Consider the following 20,060-nt stretch of genomic DNA (forward strand, 5'->3'; position numbering starts at 1 on the left):
AACTGTATAGTATTTTTTTCTGCAGTACATACACAGCCTTTGGATGGCACCGCAGAATAACAGCTCTACCTTTAGCATCAAACATGCAGCCTGGCAAGATTATTTAAAATGTAAATCTTTAGTTCAAAGTTATGTCATCAAAGTTGTGTGGAGGAGAAACTGTGGTTTGATGTAACTGATAGAAATCCTTGAACTTCTCAAATCAATTCTCATTTTTAATAGCTAAAGCCATATCTTTTGACGACTCAGTGCTACACTAAGGTTGTTGAAGAACGTAGCTGGTATGAACATGCCCCTGCACACTGAGAGCAGACCACACGCAGACATGCACAACCCTTCACTTCCTGCTGCTCAAGACTGTGGTTCTCCTCTAAACAATAGGTGCAAATACTGACAGGAAACACCTCATTCAAGATGCTTTTGTCAGCTTCTAGAAATACAAAGTGGCCGTGTTTTTTCTCAAGTTTATTTAAAAGAACATAACTGTTGTCCATAAGTCACAAGAGACCGTTAGTAATGACTGTTGATATTTCTCCCCTAAAAAATGACCAAACCTGTATGACTTTGAACACCAAAGATCATCTTTTAAAGAATGTTGATAGCCAAACTACTGCAATTCCCATCGACTTCCATTATATTTTTAAACCAGACAATTAAAGTCAATGGGAACTTGAAACCGTTTGGTAATCAGCTCTCTTCACAAGGTCATCTTCTGTGTTCCACAGAAGAAACTCAAACAGGTTTGGAATGACAGTTTTCATTTTTGGGTCTTTATCGAGTCTCTTTAAGCAACAGTATAGATTTACAAAGTCACACAACATTTATGTTCCAAGTCATAAATATGTATTTTGTTCGGAATTTTCAAAAAAAAAATGACATCAAACTTCTTTGAAGCTTCTTTCAATCACATTTGTATTAAGCTCGACTGATACATTTCCAGTAAGTGTGTGTGGAGTGGAAATGGATGTGTGTGCCACCCAGTTGTGTTCCCCCTCCCACTCGCACACTCCTCTGTCGTTCTTTCCTTCAGTCGTTTTCTCTTTTATGTCCGCCAGGAGCGCGTCCACACAGGAAACTGTGACATCTTTGTCTCTAGCACCCACTCTGGAAGAACAGCAATGAGTCAGTGCGTGCGTCTGGGAACTTCATCCGACGCCGCTTTCGCTCAAACAGTTTTTACGCAGAAATTCACGCATGAAAAAAGACGCTAAGATGCGTTTTGGTTAATTTTCCGCATCCGGGTCACGGAAAAAAAAAGAGTTTCTAGGTTTCTGTGAAGTGTTTTATCCCATATCACGGCATCAAGAGTCCAAAGTCATTCAAACACTCGTCCTCCAGGTTTGACGTCAGTCTTCTACTCATGTGTCCCACAGCTGACTGCAGTCCTCACATTCCTCCGTCATGTAGAGGTACGAGTTAATGGCCTCCTTCAGGCCTTCGCTCACCACCGACTCCTCTGCACCCTCTTTGCTCTGCCCGAAGATCATGGAGCTGTGAAGAAAACTCGTTTAGAAACTGCTCAACTAGTTTTTGAGAAGTCGCAGTGTTTCATTAAAGAGAGAGTTCACCAAAAATGTCAAATCTGTCCTTTTCTCACCCTCAAGTTGTTCCAAACCTGTACGCATTCCTTAATTCTGTTGAACACAAAAGCTATTTTGAAGAATGCAACTAAACATTTGATGGTAGCCAATGACTTTCATAGTTTGGAAGTCAATGGCAACTATCTTCAAAATATATTTTGTGTTAAACAGATGGGGGGAAAAAAACTCATTCAGGTTTGGAACAACTTGAGGGTAAGTAAATGATGAGCAAATTTTCATATTGGGTGACGTGTTGAAAGTCACTTCATTGGCATTTGACGCACCTGTCAACATCTTTCCAGTTTATAGTAGGCCTCTTCACGGCAATCGGAGGCGGGCCGGTTACCACAGGAACGTTGTTGGATCCAATGATGAAGCATGGCTCCCCCAGAGTACAGCAAAGCCCGTCCGAAACTTCTGAGGGACAGTTCACAATTAAACTCCGCCCACAACACGCACTCATTTCTGCACGTTCAACCAAAATATGTTTAACATGTTGCTGTGTGGTAGCTAATGAGTTTTGGGTGGTTGCCAGTACTTTTAACATCTTTTGACAGTGCACTACATAATCAACTTCATTTGTTTGGTTTCTGATGATACACCAGTGGTCTTTGACAACTGACACTGGATTGAGCATAACGTTTGTTAGCTGTAGAATTACTCTATTCATAGCAAATATTTCATCCGTTATTTATTCCACCACTGAAAATGATCTAGAATAAAGCTTGTTTTTTTATAGGATCTGGCATGGCATCCACCTCTCTACATGATTTAAACATTTCCTCAAATCTATTAGTCAGTAACATGCATCAAGCACAAAGCCAGCAACATCACACGCAATCACTGGGTGCCAGTAATGAGTTACTGCTGTATCTGTGTGTGTGTGTGTGTACCTGAATAGTGTGCAACCAGGTCTGAGAGTGTCCTGAAGGTGAGTCCAGGAGAGATGTAGACCCAGCCGTTCTCGATGCAGCTGATGCGGTAGTGTTTGACTGAAGCGCGTTCTTGTGAGCTGCTCCTACGCACTGACAGAGTGTGGTTACCTGAGGAAAAAACACACACGTATACATCAATACAAACTGGTTTGTTCTGGGTTGTTCCCTGGGTGTTGCTATGTAGTTATTTAGGTTTCTGAAATGCTGCTATGTGATTGCTAGAACTCGTCTGTTCTTTCCACCGTTATTCAAACTGAGAATAAATTACAGCGGATGTAAGCAAAGACTTCAGCCTAGCACGAGTTTAAACACTCTCCAAAAACTCCTCTTATAATCAGTAAAGCGGTCAATGAATTTCTTACATCACATATACATCTGCACTTTGTTGTTCACGATTAGAGAATCCGCTTGAGAGCTGAATTCAGTCAGCAAGCATGTGCACCAAACAAAAACTCATCTGGATGCCTCTGATTGGCCATTGCATTCATGAGCTCAACACACTTGTGTGTGATTGGTTATAATGCACAGCACTGTAAAAACTGATCTAAATTTAATGCTGTGGTCAACACTTTTAATTTCCTTTTAGTTTTATTGACGACTGCCATAAAGGATTTGTGTGTGTGTTGACATCGGTTCTACAAGCGGAAAACTGAGGATAGGGATATTACATCACTGACAAAAACTGGAATTTCTCTGGATTTACAAATCCTTGGGAACGTTTGGGATAACAAATATACAACTGCATGAAATATATAACCCCAGTGTGCAAGCATATTGTGCCTTTAATAATCTATTAACAATGACTTTTGCCTTAAAAAACTCCTAATTTGCTGCTTATTAATAGTTAGTAAGGTAGAGGTTAAGTTTAGGTGTTGGGATGTAGAATGTGGTCATGCTCAATATGTGCTTTATAAGCACTAAAAAAAGGCCAGTATGTTAATAATAGGCATGCTAATAAAATCAAGTAGTTAACATTGAGAACTGTTCCCTATACTTAAGTGTTTCTAAAATCAACGATTATTCGATTTAATAATTAGATTAATCACAGCAATTTGTTGCCTATAGCTGTGAAAAGTGGCTTAGCAACTCGTAGAAAAACAATAATTCTAGCAATGTAACTAGCATTAGCAGACAGGTACCTGGGTAGGTCTCGCTCTCTCTGATAAGGAAGGATCCGGGCTGATTATGGGGGAGCATCAGCAGTTCCTCTGCTTTCTGTTTGCTGAGACCCACAAACTGCCACCTGTACACACACACACACACACACAGATGAGTGACAGAGCTGAGGGAAAAGTAGTAGGTAGAGTCAGAGCATCATGTGATGAGTGAATGATCAGCAGGGTCATTGTGGGTACAGTATGTCCCCGTGAGCCCACTCTACAGAAACTAAAACTGTCTTCATCACCGCCTCTGGAGGAATAACGGTGATGTCACTTATGGAACACACTCCACCAGACCACCTGACCGTGGGTGTGATGTCATCATGTACTGTACGCACACTCTAAACCAATAGAAAGAGGCGCTTTCAAAGCTCACCTGTTGTACACTTTGGCAGTGTAATTGCTGGGGATGTAGCTCTCATTTCCTGTGGCTGATGAACTGACTTTCCACCACTCTCCCTCACTGTAACACACGTTATATCATCAGATAATCAGCCGATCAGGCTATGATGAGGGGCCACTGTGCAACAGCAGTACACTTACTCTGACAAAATGTTGAGTCTCTCTCCTACTCTGATGGCGCAGTCACCCGGTCCTCTAGACGGATAGTCGTACAGGGACACCACCACGAATCTACCGCTGTCTGCACACAGATCACAACATCACCTTGAGGCCAGCTGCATTAGCATGTTATAATACACAAAGAGAGCTCCTCAACAAGCCACAGGATTAAAAATGCAATTAAAAAAAAGTTGTCTTAACATTTATAGTGAAAATTACATGTGCAATTTTAAAATGAAAAAGAAAAACCGATGATTTATCATTTAATTTAGTTTTAATGCACATAATTTAACAGTATATGTTTTATAAGTTAAAATATGAGCCACCTTACAGTTGATGGTGGAAAACCACTAAATGGACTTTGAATTAGATTTAGCATTTTAATTTTAGTTAAAAGCAATTAAGTTTGAGCTTTTTTTTATTCTTTATTAGTGTCTTTTTAATTATCCATCTAGTTTTATTATTTAGTTGGAGTTATTTTAGCGCACAAACCAAATGAAAATGTGTATTTCATTCCATGGATCGCTTTTATGGTTTCAGTTTTAGTTATTGATAACACCGTTATATTTTAGTTTTAAATCAAATATTTTATTAATCTAGCAATGGTTCCTACATTATAAATTTGATTTATTTTTTATCATGCATGTTTGACCCTGTGCTGGTCTATAAACTGTGCGAGTATTATTCTGTAATACCTAAGAACTAATAATAATACCCAAGTCATATTTTTGACAGTGAAATTCTGGCAAACTCAGCTGTCAATTTTTTAACAATACATTTGACAAGGTATTTTTACAGATTATCCTTCAGATTAAATTCTTAAGTATGAGCGCTAGTAAAGCCAATAAAAAGTCAATAAAACATTGCTAGTGAATCCATACGCACATCTGGATGAGCTTCACTATTAGACCTCTTTGCGATTAGTTCGGTATTTCTAAAATCACCGTGTGCAGATATAAAGTGCTGAACTCACCCATGGTCAGGGGTTCAGTGCTTTCCTCCGTGTCCAAGAGAAGAGCATGTGCGCTGGATCCACGCGGGTCTTTACTGGGACGACTGCCCATGGCCGACTGCTCTGGAGAGTTCAGGCACACAGTGCTGATGGGAACCACAATCTAAAAATAATAAAAAACCTATCAAATCTGATGTAGAGTTTGATCATGCCAGGGCTTTCTGTTGTCACACTTTGACCATGAGGAGGAAGGATGCTGACAAACCACTTGTGTACTTTGATGAAAAACTTTCCATCCGCACTTTCAGTATCACGCACTTATTTACCTTTGGTAAAAAAAAGGAGTTGCCGTTCTAAAAATAGATCTGGTAAAACGCTGAGAACATTCTACTATTTTCTATCATGCTGTTACATCACAGCAGTACAAGCCGCAGTTATTTAAGCAGCACACGTGCGCCTGAGTAATAGACATATAGAGCAAAATCAACAGATCAAAATGATTCAGTATGCAAATAACAGGTCAAATATTACTAGCTTCGATGAAAAACCATTATATAATGTGACTCATATTCTCATATGACTCTGGAGTCTTCCATTGCCTTCCCACGGGGTCGATATGAAATATGATCACTGTAAACATTTTAAAGGAAATCAGCTGGTTTGATGACTTGATAGTCTGATCAAAACAAGCTACATATTTTCCAAGAACATTTATGCGTAATGGTTTTTTCATGTGCTAAAATAGCACCAAGACATATCTACCTTCTTTAGTATTTCTGAATCTATAATCTTATTGCATGTTATTACATTGTAATAACACTATTACATTGTTATAACCCTGTAATAGCTGCTATTAATAAGTTACATGCAATATACACACACGATGTCTCCAAGGCTATGATTTCAACACTGTCATAAGCCTAATGTTCGATTAGTATTCATTAGTGATCTCAGAGTTAAGCGTAATGGTTTTTTCATGTGCTAAAATAGCCTCAAGACATATATCTACCTTCTTTAGTATCTCTGAATCTATAATCTTATTGCATGTTATTACATTGTAATAACACTATTACATTGTAATAACCCTGTAATAGCTGCTATTAATAAGTTACATGCAATATACACACACTATGTCTCCAAGGCTATGATTTCAACACTGTCATAAGCCTAATGTTCGATTAGTATTCATTAGTGATCTCAGAGTTAAGCGTAATGTTTTTTTCATGTGCTAAAATAGATTCAAGACATATATCTACCTTCTTTAGTATTTCTGAATCTATAATCTTATTGCATGTTATTACATTGTAATAACACTATTACATTGTAATAACCCTGTAATAGCTGCTATTAATAAGTTACATGCAATATACACATACGATGTCTCCAAGGCTATGATTTCAACACTGTCATAAGCTTAATGTTCGATTAGTATTCATTAGTGATCTCAGAGGGACATTTTTCCTTATCATATTGTAATGCAGTGGCACTGGCCCCACAGCTATATGAGATTATTATGGAGCAGATGGTCAGTTGGAAACACAGATGGGTCTCACTAGGTTATCAGGGTCTCCAGGTCCAAATTACAGACCTCATACCCCGGATACCAAAATAATTCATGCGCAACTGATTAAAATGTGCTACATATGAACACGGCTACATCATTCAGGCTCGATCACACGCAAACTAACAAACCCACAGCTAAACGAAAGCCATTTAAAGATCAATAATGTTCTCAATAATGTTTAACGTTATATTTCATAGGTGCACTTTTATTTAAAAAAATACAAAAACAACATGTAGATTATTAGAGATAGTTGTAGATTATTGGAGTACATTTTACAGGATATCAGTACTTCTACTTCAAAATTTTAATCCAGTGTTACTTGCTGTTTCTTTGAAATCGTTTGTGAAATGTACTTGCAATTTCTGAGTAAAAATGGTTTCGCCACCAACATTTTCTTTCTCTGTGTTAGAGATAAGGCACATTTGGTCAGAGATTAGAGCAAGTTTACTAACTTCCTGTTGCGACTAGGGCACTGAATGTCTTTTTCTCAATTCTTAAGCTATTTAATACGCCTTTAAGTGTTCTCAAGTCTGAATTATAAACTTGTTGCTAGAAAAGTTGTTTGAAAGTTTCATACCAAACACATTTTAATAATCATAGCAGACACATTTCACAACAAAAACGTCTTTGAAAGGCCTTTGAAGCAAGCGCACGCTTTTCAAGCTGATTCTGACTTTGATTCAAGATTCAAGATTACGACTTTGAAGTTTAGAGCTCCTTGTTTCAACATTACACACACATATATACTTTCAGACACAGTATTTTAAAATATTTTCCCGAAGTAGATGTTAAAATCGTTGCAAGTCTTTATCTCAACCACAAATAGTATTTTAATTACTATAAATATTATATATTCACATGTGAACATTAAACATTGCTTTGTATTACAATATTGTGCAAGGATCTTTCGATAAACCTCCGAAATGTATAAAAGCTCACAGCACTCTGCAAATTATTTTTTTGACAAAGTCTCTTACTCACCTCATGGTCCTCAGGCTAGCAATGATGACAATCCTTAGTTGTACGCACAATCCTTATCTGCTCATGAACGTGCAACAGCCTGAAAACTCAGATAGCCAAGTTCGACAACTATTTGAAGTGATTTCTGTAAAGATCAAAGGCTTGTTTTCTTGAGGAGCTGAGAAGTTGAGCTCAGTTTCAGGTGAAGTGTCACTGCGGGATGCTGTTGTGGTCGTGTCAGTGCTTTAGCATTGCACACAGAGGCAGGCAGCTTTATTTACTTGTAGTTTCCTGTGACGAACAGGTCTAACTGTCACTCCTTTGCTGACGCACAGATGCCTGACAGAGAGAACAGACTGGAGAAGGTGTTTTGAAAGCTCAAACTGTACTAATACACAAAACAGATGTTAGTGGAGATGTCATGATGTCATGGGCTCACTGATGCAGTAATACAGACGCCAACGGAAGCAGCTTCAGAAATTTCAGGAAGGTTTCAGAAAGGTTCAGAAACTGTCTAGTGCTAGTTTTAATTTCACATATTCCCAAACGCATTAAAACCAATTGCCACAGCAATAACTGCCATGGAAACTAAATCATCAGATCAGATCCTGGTATGGCTGCAAAACAAGTCTTGTTACAAATCATGAGAGCTCATTTACATTTTAAACTCTGGTTGCAAAAAACAAACAAACATACACAAAAAAAGACAGATGCACAATTTGCACCGTTTCACAGAATTTTGCATGTTAAGGTACGTTTACGCAACAATGACAGGGGAAAAAAAAACACAGAAAAAAACGTTTCTTTTTGTTTTTGAAAATATTTGCGTACAGACCGCAATGCCGTTAAAATGATCCCCATTCACATGGATCCGTGAAAATTTCTAAAAGCGCTGTATTATGCATGCATGCCGATGTCACTGTAACGAAACACTACACACCTGCACACTAGGGCTGTCAAAATGGCTAAAAAACTAAATTGGAATTTTGTACTTAAATATTAGCAATGTATTCAAATTTAAAAGCCATAATTTCAGTTTGGGGCAAAATATGCGTTCTGTGAGAGCGGCTTGGTTTGTTTTCAGTAAACAAGATCTTTTCCTCATGAAATATTTTAAATGAACAATACAGCAGCGCATTATCTAGTGGGTTCAACTGGATACACTAACATAAACATTAAAATGAAATGACACTTACATCGCATCCCATGCGCCACTGATAAGGCTGCCTTAACGCACACCTAAAACTCAAATGCAGTGTGTTTTTGCATTCGAATTTAAGTGTGCATTAAGGCAGTCTTATCAGTGTGGGTTTTTATTTTAAATTTGATGAATATTCAAAATTCTATTTATTATTTGACAGCCCAGCTGCACACATACCTATAGACTGTACACATACTATGAATGCAGATGACGACAGTTTTTACAAATTCGCAGAATCTTGCAGTTTAAAACCAGTTTTCAAAACTTTGCACTTTTAGGCCCCCAAAACACCATTGCCATTTAAATGAATGGCCCAAATGCATAAAATGTTTGCTGTTTTTATTTGAAAATGGTGTTTGTTAAAGTGATATCACTGAAGATGTTCCAGTGCTTATTCCCATGACAAATGGACTGAGTTAATTATACTCGAAAGTAGGCCGTCTTCCTACCAGGTTACAAAAGTTCACCATGTGCCAATTTCATACAAGAAGCAAATCAGCAAGTCTGTACGGTAAGTGAAAATGACAAACATGTAAGTTGTGTTTGATCTAGTTGAATGATTTTGCACATCAGATGGAAAGACGACACAAATCTCTTATCGACTGATCCTTTCTACTGAGGTCAATGTTGTGTTAAGTACTGCGTATGCCACAGTTTCTATAAATAGCTTTCAGATCTGTCATCTCGGACCACATGCAATCGATACAACCTTTAGGCTTGCTTTTGATCGGAAACTTTCACAGCTGGCTGAGGTGACAGAAAAACTGTGATGTGTAGTGCACAGAATTGCATGTTGATCAGCTGAATACCAGTGCATGAAGTGCTTTTTGGGTCACATTATACTTTTGTTTTTCCTTGAGGTACAATTATATTAGTTAAGGTTTTATTGGCCCCAAAACATGATTTAGTATTCTTTGACTGTTATCTTCATTCTCTCAGCTCCTCAAAGGCATGCACCCAAAATTAACTCGCTGTTATTTTCTCAATCTCATGTCATTTCACAACTAGTATGACTTTCTTTCACAGAACACAAAAGAAGATATGAAGTGGTTTTTCAGGCAATTCTAAAAGGTTTTTTTTTCCACCTTCAGTCTTCGAGTCTTTTCAGTTTTATAATCAGATAAAGTGTTCATATAAGATTCCCCAGATGTTAGACTTTATTCCTAAAATAATATATTCAATATTACTTTTTTTTCTCTTTTTACCCCACTGTATTTTTGATTAATGGAGTGAAAAATGTCCCCAGTGTATTAATTTATGCATTTAGCAAACGCTTTTATCCAAAGTGACTTACAATGCATTCAGTCTAACAATTTTTCCTAACATGTGTTCCCTGGGATTCAAACCCCCAACCTTACGCTTGCTAAAGCAATACTGTACCACTTGAGCTACAGGAACAGTGTAGAGAGAAAAAAAAAAAAGTCACAGTTCAGATTTATGTTCTGTAAATTTAAGCAAATACAACTGTTATCTGAACAGGCTACAGATCTTAGCTTCAGTAACTGGTGGTTTTGGTTTAGTTGATCTCCCAAGCACAGGCTGTGAAAAATCATTTACATGAACTTAAGTGCAAATCTAAGCTGCGTATTGGTTATTAGGGGTTTCTGGTCTAAAACTCCATGTAGACAGAATCAGATTGATTAAATTCAATTGAACTGAATTAACCATTTGAAGAAATATCTTAAAATAATTAATACTTATATAAAAGTTCATAGTACACTTAAGATAGGGACATGTTAATTAGTAGATTTTATTCTAGAAAGACTAAAAATTGCATACAACTTTTAAATGCATCATGTGCATTCACAAACATAAAATTTCACAAATCTTATACAAAAAGTACACTACCCATGAAGAGTCTTGCCTAAATATCAACTTACCAAATAAAGACAGATACCATTTTAATTTACAACTACTTTATTTCAATATTCGTACAAATCAATACACTCAGCAGACAGTATGCAGCACAGCGCCCTCTAAATGCTTGGAGGACAAAGCACAAGGCATTATCACAAACTCACTCAAGGCAGTGGTACAGTCAGCAATCAACAGGGAATTGCCATCCACTGAAATAATAAAGACCAAGAACAACTAAACTACAGAAACTAACAGAGGTTACTGGAACATCAAAGAATGAAGAGTCTTAAGCCAAAAGCATGCCGATCATTTACCAGTTACTAGTGTACAGTGCCTTTAGAGGAATCATGCTGTTTTATACCGCTATGGTAAATGCAACTGTTATCTGAACAGGCTACAGATCTTAGCTTCAGTAACTGGTGGTTTTGGTTTAGTTGATCTGCCAAGCACAGGCTGTGAAAAATCATTTACAAGAACTTAAGTGCAAATCTAAGCAGAGTATTGGTTATTAGGGGTTTCTGGTCTAAAACTCTCCAAGTAAACAGAATCTGATTGATTAAATTCAATCAAATTGAATTAACCATTTGAAGAAAAATCTTAAGATAATTAATACTAATATAAATGTCTATTGTACACTTTAAATAGGGACATGCTAATCAGTAGATTTTATTCTAGAAAGGCTACGAATAGCAGATAGTCCAATAAAATCATACCATAATAGCCAATGACAAAGTGAGAGCAGTAGAAACCCTCTAAAAGAGCCAGAAATCAGTCTAGACAATTAAGCACTGAAGAAACAATTAAAGGAAGAAGAAATAAATTAGTCTGGTCATCTCTGTAGTAAACACAAGGGGCAGGAAGACCTTACAGAGAGTAAGAGAGGGGACGAAAACTCTCCTGCTACAGACGAGAATACCCTCCAAAATGTTCAATAAATAACAGCCTCCAGCAAAATATACACACAAGAAGCATATCGAGAGTGAAAATTAATCTCCAATGGATGACACATATAAAAGAATGGAGTAGTAAAGTACTAAGCCAATCAAATTCAAGGTAAAAACATCAGCAAAAAGATTAGTATGCTTGCATGCAGTGGAAAAATATTCCAATATGTAAAATACATGGTTTACTAGACATCAAATAATGCATCCCTTCATTAGACCAGCTCTTCCTGGCCACAAGAGGAAAAAAAAGGAATGAAAGACAAAGACGGAGTGGAAACAAAACCCCAAAGTATACAGAAGGCCGCCTGAGGAGCAGAGGTTCAACAAGCAGATGATCCCAGATCAAATGGTGGCTTGTTCTGGGTGCTTTAGCAGGACACCTCCATGGTTTGCGGTCTGTTTTGGTTGTCGTAGACAGGGCCGCCGGTGGCGCCCTCCATCTGTGAACTGGTATGTATGCGGCTGCGTGAGCTGTCTGCCGAACCCATGCTGGAGGCAGAGTGAGTGCGAGATCGAGCCAATCGGGTCATACTGGCAGTGGGCACTGAGAGAGACAAGAGAGAAATCGAATGGAGGTGAAAACATGTACGCAATAATGCTGCTGCTGCTGTTTTGACTGAGGCATGACTGTTGGGACAATCCTGAGTGAGGGGTATGTGCTTCACAGGATAGCCAGTTTTGCACTCTCAGCATTCGGATCCAAACATATGAAGATGCAGGAGAGGGAGAATAATGAAGTCTCCTCAAACTGAGCGACTCCAGCACAAAGCTGGACTGACTGAATGATGGTGGCAGTTTGGCTTATGGGTCATGAGAATAGTAAGCTGAATCCCAATTCACATACTTCTGTAAGTATGCACACCATTGACTGAGATTTGATGCAAAATGGATTGAGACAAATATAATCAAATTCTGTTTCTATTAAATTCTGAGGTTTATGCATAAAAGGCCATTAAATTAAATACTGCCACAGAGAGAGAATTTGTTTCATATGTTTCAGACTGATTCAAACCATTAACTCTTTCCCTGCCAAACACAGAATTTACTGTTTTCGCTTTTATATACTCGATTGGGCCATTACGCATCTCCTGATTGAGTCTAGAATTGTCTCAATCAAAAACACAGGCGAGGAAAACAGAAATGAGTGATCTCCTATACAAGTATAAGCATATGAAAAATAATGCGATTGTCAACAAAACACAGAATATAAATGTAAACGGCCAAATGTTTCAGAGTAAAATATCAATCCAGGAAGCGGTAAAGGTCTGTGCAAGCTTTGAGAGTGCTGACGGAAGCCATCCACTGCGTCTTTGCTTTGATCATTATACTGAATGTGATCCAGATGTAGTTTTTGATAAAAATTTGATTATCTCAGCCTTTTGCTCAATTTTTTTTTTTTTATGAGACTTAGCTACATTCAAGTATTGATGAAAAAAGAAGTCTCGAAGTTAAAATAAAACTGAATTAGTTTAAAAGTAGACTTCTTCATATATATTTATACAACAATGTATTCTGGGGGTCATGAAATTGAAGTAAAAATCATCAAAAATGCAGGTGGTATCTGGCAATTTTTTTTCAAAAATGCTGACAGGGAAAGAGTGAACTTGCTTATTTTATTCATGATGCATTTATTTGATTCACCAAAGAGTACTGTTAATTATTATACTGTTAAGTACTGTTATAAAAGTACCGTCTCAAAGTTATTTTTTTTATTAACTAAACTACACTAGTTGTATGTACATTTTTTTATTCACATTACAGAAATATCTCCGAAATAACACTATTGGGATGCTTTCACTTGGTTCAGGTCTTGGTCTGATCCAGAGTTAGATTGATCCCCCTTCCCCTGCACCCACTGATTGTGTTTGCGCAGTAGTTTTCGGTTCTAAACCATACATACAGTCGGCATCTAGTCAAAGTTGGGGGTGTGGTGAGGGCGGAGTCGGCGTGGGGGAAAACACAGCGAACATCGCGTGTATTTGAATGACAAAAATGCACATATTGAGCGCTCATTCCCAGAGACGCGTAGAACAATCGTAGTCTCTTTTAACTTTAATATTCATATACAGTAGTCCATATCGATATTTGATTCATTTTACAGCCCTATTGTAGATGTATTCATTCAAAAATAGCCAAATTCTGTGACATTCAGTTTGTGACTGGATTCCGCGATTCAATCGCTTCGCAAACACAGACGGGGTAATTTATGAATGAAAGTGTAAAAGTTCAGACACAAAACCTAGTTGTTACGTATCCTCATGCTTTTTTAAGTGGGTATATGGAAATCCTTGGTCTACGTCTACTAGGTCTACTAGGTATATGGCGTATCACGTAGACTACACCTCTTAGCGGACGCGTTTTCATGCGAGTTTATGTTCGACACTAGGCTAACGTTACATAGTTTTGCTTCAGGTAGAATGATAAGGCTAATTATATATGCATGCCACTTTCTGAAACAACCTTACAGAGTTTTGATAACGTTAATAATGAACACGATGTTAATATAGCCTGCCTGTGATTAATGCCCACTGCACACAAACACATTAGTCTTGGGATTCCACAACTTCCCTTGATCATCCTCACAACTTATTGCTTGTAGCCATTTTGTCATCCTTTCCAGTTTTGTATGTTTATTAGGAAGGATGTAGAACTTCAATTCATAATTTGTTAGTTTAATTGGAGGTACAGAAAACGATACAGCAACTCGTCGGCATGGTTGTCCCGTGTATTTCAATTGGCGCCAAGGCAATGTTTTCAATGTTATCTATGATACAATTGCATCATCAGAGTGGCAGCTGTTTACCCTGTTGCCAGGTATTAGTCTCCAAAGTGCCACCACAAAATGGCACATGCGTTTATTTGTTCTGTCTGTAATGTAAAGGTTCAAAAGAATGTGGGAGTCAATTCCTGCGAGCTGAAATGAGAAATAAATTCTCTCTGCTTGCAGTGCATCAGTCACACTTGTCAGGAAAGTAAATACATACACAGATCTCATTAATAGTGGTTCAGTGTTTTAATATGATTGCGTACTTTAGCACTTTTTAGGTGAACTCTGGTATGGTTCGTTGATTCATTATCCAAAACAAACCAAACTCTAAAGTCAAATGAGCCTGGGTGCACACCAAATGTTAGTGAGAAAGCCCCCTTTGACACACTACTATCACTACTTTTGCACTGCAGTTTGTGACCTTGTCTTGTATATTATTTATGTATTGTACAGGATGAAAAGTCTGAAAATTGGGATTCATCAAGATGTCCTTTACAAACATGAACACCATGAAAACAACTGGCAGAGGTAAAGCTAAAGTTGGGCTATAGCAAACTTCATAGTTTCATGACTTCAGTGTCACCACCAATAAAACTTCAACAACTGTTTCAATCTTTAAAATTTTAGTTGTAATCGTTTGCAAGAGCTATTTTAAAAAAACCAGGCTATAAATGCGGACTAGTTAGTAAATGAGTTGACAATTTTATGTCCAAATTATGGATGGCGTATCGAAGATATTGTAATATATGGAAATATATATTTATTTATTACTTGTGTTAACCACAGACCTAGTTTCAGGCATTTAATCAAAAGCCCCATTGATATTGGGACAATGATAATGCCAACTCATTCTGGGTTTAAACACTTATTCCTGCAGCACTCTATGAATAAATCTCTGAATCCTGATGTGACACAACTGCCCCACTTGGACACTGCAGTCATTATTCTCCCATAAAGGAAAGAGAATCCTCTGGTGAGGATCAAGCGCAAATTCATTTTTACCATTGCAGCAAAATGAATAGTCCACTTCAGTGCAGAATATGGCATGCAAAGTAAAGTTATGTTTCATAAAAATAATATAATAAGACATCTATTGGTATTGGACAGTGTGCACAAACACATTCTCTCAGACTAATAATATACAAACATAGACAAGATATGTCCATTTTCCATGCTTTACACGCCGTGATGTAGACAAAAAGACATTGGTATGTATGTGATTGGGATGGGAGGGACAAAGACGGACAGACAGGAAGCATGGGAGGTTGAGATGACGAGCTTAGGCTAAAGGTGCTGGTTGATCTCATGATACCTGATTCGCTGTTCAGGTGGCTGAGTAGCACATGAGGGACTGTTTGCATTGGATGTAAGGGTCAAGAAGGAAGAAAGGGAAAGGAAAAGGAGGAGGAAAAACATGGGATAGAGGAAAGAGATTATTTGATAGCACTTTCTAAAAGAGGGAGGATAGAGAAAAGGAAAGATTAAGCAGAAGCCACAGGAGAACATGCAAGGAAAGTAGGGGCCAGTAGACCAGGTGATGGGAATAGCCTTGACAGTAAGTTAGTGGTTAAATTATTCAAAATGCAAGTGGCAGCCAGTGGCAAAGTGAACTTTTTCTTTTTGGCTGGCTATGGTTCTCTTTTTGACATAACAGATTTAAGGTGAATATCCTTAAAGCCGGAGTCACCAACCCGTCGATCGCGGTCGACAAGTCGATCTTGGAGGCATTTTAGGGGTATATCTCTCCAATCAAATAGACTATAGTTTACATATAATGTCTGTAAAACAACCGCCGCCTTTATACTTTCGCCTGGCATCGCAGCGTGAGCCTCAGCTGACTGCGTGCGCACCTCCCAAAACAGATGAGGCATTTATAGTTGACGCAACTGTATTAGATTGAAAACCAGACCATACAAGTGATTTAGACGTGCAAACTGGGCAGATTCGGCTCAAAGTCAAAATATATTGTATGCTAGTTTCACTAACCTGAGTATTTTCATTTTGTAGTGTTTGAAATATGTTTTAAAAGGGAAAGTGAAACAGTACATTATTGGCTTAGGCCTGTAATTTACTGATTATTGTGATTATTTATGAGTAATATGCCTGTGGAAACACTTAATGTTATATTACTGTTGAAAATGTTGAATTATAGTTGACAGTTTGTATAGTTATATACAATTTGTATAGTTAAATATTTCGCTATTGACTAACAGGCAGCAGAGAATGTCAAAGTGTAACTTAATTGTGGCCTTGTTTCTTTTCTGATTTTTTGCAAGTGGTAGATCTCGGTTTACATTTGGACTTTGGATGTGATCTTAGGCTTGAAAAGGTTGGTGACCACTGCCTCAAAGTGTCAAGGATATTCACAACTAATCAAACATGTGGATGGAGAAGACAAAAACCCAAACCATTAAACAGTAGTCTTGGTTAATATAATTTTAAGACCGTGGTGAAAGAGTTAACATTTGAAAGATTAGAGAAAGTGAGAGAAGCTCTCTAGAAGGGAAACGGTCTTCAGGGATAGTCCCTCACTAGAGCGTTCACTTGTGGGTTTGTTAAAGATGAAACACACCCAAAACAGAAACAAAGAACAGAACAAAAAAAGACTGACAAACACACTTAACCGACTCGAAACACAAGGTGGAAATTACCGGATACCCTACCTCTACTGAAATACAAATGTCAATGACAGAATCAGCCAATGAACATTATGCTCTGTTAATGACTCATTCTACATTCACTAATATTTCCACCGAGACAAAAGAAGAATCACAATCATATACAGTATGTTAGGTGCTTTTCTTGTCTAAACCTACAATTTACGTGCATGAAGTCTGCACTAACAAATACTTTTAATGTATAATGAAAAAAAAGGATGATTAATAAGTACAGAAGTACCTAATTTCTAATCTATTTGTTAATCGGCAACATGTAGAACAGGGTTTCTTTGTCAATGAGTAGGAATTGTTTTTTTTTGTACAAAAATAGAAATTATATATATATTTAAAAAAAACCGGATATCCTACAATCAACCTTTCAAACATTTTGGGTGTAAAAATGCACTGTTGCAACGGACTATGAATTTTAATAGTTGATCATTACTGTAATTCTACCAAATGCATTGATTTTAAAATTCATAAATTGTAAATATAAAAACCTATAGTCTGATGTTTTAGTCAATATACACTCAGTGGCCACTTTATTAGGCACACCTTGCTAGTACCAGCTTGGACACCTTTTTTCCTTCAGAACTGCCTTAACTCTTTGTGTCACAGATTCAACAAGGTGTTGGAAACATTCCTCAGATATTTTGGTCCATATTGACAGTATGAAGTCAGAGCCATTTTTAAACTTCTAACCCTTATAAATAACACCACAGCAGAATCAAAGTGTTTTTGATTACATTCTGAATTAAATTGTCCAGATGGCACAAATCTTACATTGTGTGTGTGTGTGTGTGTGTGTGTGCGCGCGTGTGTGTGTGTATGTGTGTGTTTCCATTAGGGAGGGCTGTAATTTTCAGAAGAGAAACAAGAATAGAGACTTACAAAAAGATCAACAGATCTCAGGATGAGATTATTAACCTATGGAGGAGGAATGTGACAAATCACATTAAAATATGAGCATTTTCAAATGAGTCAAGCTGCTTTCGATCACATTCCTCACACTCTTAGAGCACACAAAATCACAAGTGACCGTTGCTAGTGTAATTGTTTTGAGTAAGTCGGAAACACTTCCTGGAATGTCAGAACAACAGCTTAACATGGGTACACTAAAAACTTGGCTTGATTAAAGGGGGGGTGAAATGCTCGTTTTCACTCAATATCCTGTTAATCTTGAGGACCTATAGAGTAGTACTGCATCCTTCATAACTCCAAAAAGTCTTTAGTTTTATTATATTCATAAGAGAAAGATAGTCTGTACCGATTTTTCCCGGAAAAACACGACAGGCTGGAGGCGTGACGTGTGGGCGGAGCTAAAGAATCACGAGTGCCAGTAGACTTTTGAGTTGAGAGCATGTGGAAGCTGTGACATTACCGTGAGGAAAAAAACATCCAAAACAAACCATGGCTAACAGTCAGATTCAGCGTATATTTATGATCCAGAATCAGATCCAGAGGCTGAAACTGAACGAGAGCAGCAACAGCAACGACTCGCTCCGAGCGGGGCTCGAACCCGGGTCTCGGCATGGGAGGGGACGCACTAACAAGGAGGCAGAGATATCTGAAGCAGTTTTACTCACCGCCTGTCCTACACACGATCGTGACCCTTTTTCGTTGGGATTGCATCATCCTTAAGAAACAAACGATACGCAAATCCGGCGTCAAACTGGGCCTTGTTTGTAAAACAAGCATCTTCGAAATGGAGGGAATAAACACAAACACTTGCACAACTCCATTGATGCTCTGTAAAAATAAACTCCATAATGCTGTTTTTTTTTTGGTAATCTGTGCAGGGTTGTCTAGCCCTGGCAACCAAAAACACACTTCTTTTGTGACATTTCGCGACGCTCTCGCTCTGATCACTGAATGTCTCTGCTCTCAGTGCTCTGCTATACGGGAGCGTGCGCTCTTCCGGCAGAAGTGCCTCAGGACCCATATAAGGAAATTCCGCTCCATCTAACGTCACACAGAGCCATACTCGAAAAAAACTTTCCGAAACTTGTGACAAACCGGAAGGAGTATTTTGGGAACAAAAATACTCCTTCAAACGTACAACTTAATTTTTGAAACTTTGTCCATGTTTAGCATGGGAATCCAACTCTTTAACAGTGTAAAAAACTCAGTATGCATGAAATAGCATTTCACCCCCCCTTTAAGATTTTTGATTACTGTTAAGATGACTGCTTCTATTCAGACAGGATGCATTAAACTGATCAAAGGTGACAGTTAAGACATTTGAAATGCTATAAAATAGTTCTAATTCAAATAAATGCTATTCTATTTTAAAAATCCTGGAAAAAAACGGATCATATAGCTGAATGAAGCTGAGGCCTTGGATACAGATTCATGAAGGTGTGAGGTATTACAGCAATAAAGATGACATGCTATTCAAACCTCTGTTCAGTCAAAGGATCTTTAGATTAGGGCAAGAGAGATATTTATCCTGAAGACCAGAGAAGATCTGTCACACAGGGCTCATGCCACACAGCATGCTCTTAGAGGAAGACTAGTGTACTTACACGCTGAAGAACGCAGCACTGCACAGCCACACAGGAGATAAATCATATGTTAGTGCAGCGGGTTGCTGATCTGAAACCTGCTTTACTCAAGAATACTGGCTTGATGCTTCGAGTAATAAAGCCAGATCAGCGGTGGATGAATTACAGTTCCTTGTGTTCTTGCTTTGAACAGGCAGTTTTCTCTCTCACTCCTACACCCATCAACGTGTCATATTCCTGCTGCTGTTTTAGATGTTTTGAGTTGTGTGAGAATTTATGACATACATTATTAAACCATCAAAGACATACGTTGACATGATGCAACATGATGCTTTCAGACAAAAATGCAAACAAGAGACCAAATTCATATAAAAAGTGAAGGTATATAACGGAGGAAGATGATACGATTAAACGCTTA

General features: G+C 37.9%; 2 protein-coding genes across 8 annotated transcripts in view; both read right to left on the minus strand.

The window, feature by feature from the left end:
• Nucleotides 1-447: 447 nt before the first annotated feature.
• sla2b (Src like adaptor 2b) lies at nucleotides 448-8,426 on the minus strand. Of its 2 annotated transcripts, none has more exons than XM_026199382.1 (8): nucleotides 7,734-8,426; nucleotides 5,210-5,351; nucleotides 4,219-4,318; nucleotides 4,052-4,138; nucleotides 3,655-3,758; nucleotides 2,474-2,623; nucleotides 1,865-1,997; nucleotides 448-1,491 (listed from the first exon to the last, which is right to left on the minus strand). In XM_026199382.1, the coding sequence occupies exons 2-8, from the start codon at nucleotides 5,298-5,300 to the stop codon at nucleotides 1,359-1,361; spliced, it is 798 nt and encodes a 265-aa protein (XP_026055167.1). In that variant the 5' UTR covers nucleotides 5,301-5,351; nucleotides 7,734-8,426; the 3' UTR covers nucleotides 448-1,358. The 2 variants fall into 2 exon arrangements, with proteins under 2 accessions (XP_026055167.1, XP_026055168.1); XM_026199383.1 differs by having other exon boundaries at nucleotides 1,865-1,994; nucleotides 7,734-8,413.
• A 2,386-nt stretch (nucleotides 8,427-10,812) lies between these two features.
• The window catches only part of ndrg3b (ndrg family member 3b), a 60,485-nt gene continuing 51,237 nt past the window's right edge, over nucleotides 10,813-20,060 (minus strand). For 2 of the 6 annotated variants that reach the window (XM_026199375.1, XM_026199378.1), the window contains 3 exons: nucleotides 19,664-19,681; nucleotides 15,794-15,832; nucleotides 10,813-12,258 (listed from right to left, as the gene is read on the minus strand). In XM_026199375.1, coding sequence (XP_026055160.1) covers nucleotides 12,083-12,258; nucleotides 15,794-15,832; nucleotides 19,664-19,681 — 233 coding nt within the window. In that variant the 3' untranslated portion in view covers nucleotides 10,813-12,082. The remainder of the gene's footprint in view (nucleotides 12,259-15,793; nucleotides 15,833-19,663; nucleotides 19,682-20,060) is intronic. The other 4 variants (XM_026199376.1, XM_026199381.1, XM_026199377.1 and 1 more) reach the window with 3 other exon arrangements.

This window comes from Carassius auratus, chromosome 23, assembly GCF_003368295.1.
Source record: "Carassius auratus strain Wakin chromosome 23, ASM336829v1, whole genome shotgun sequence".
Taxonomy (NCBI): domain Eukaryota; kingdom Metazoa; phylum Chordata; class Actinopteri; order Cypriniformes; family Cyprinidae; genus Carassius; species Carassius auratus.

Coding starts and splice junctions, on each gene's coding strand:
- sla2b (XM_026199382.1), bottom strand. CDS start 5,300: ATGGGCAGTCGTCCCAGTAAAGACCCGCGTGGATCCAGCGCACATGCT. Junction 3,759..4,051: donor ACTGCCAAAGTGTACAACAG/GTGAGCTTTGAA, acceptor GTGTGTGTACAG/GTGGCAGTTTGTGGGTCTCA. Junction 2,624..3,654: donor AGAGAGCGAGACCTACCCAG/GTACCTGTCTGC, acceptor TTTTTTCCTCAG/GTAACCACACTCTGTCAGTG.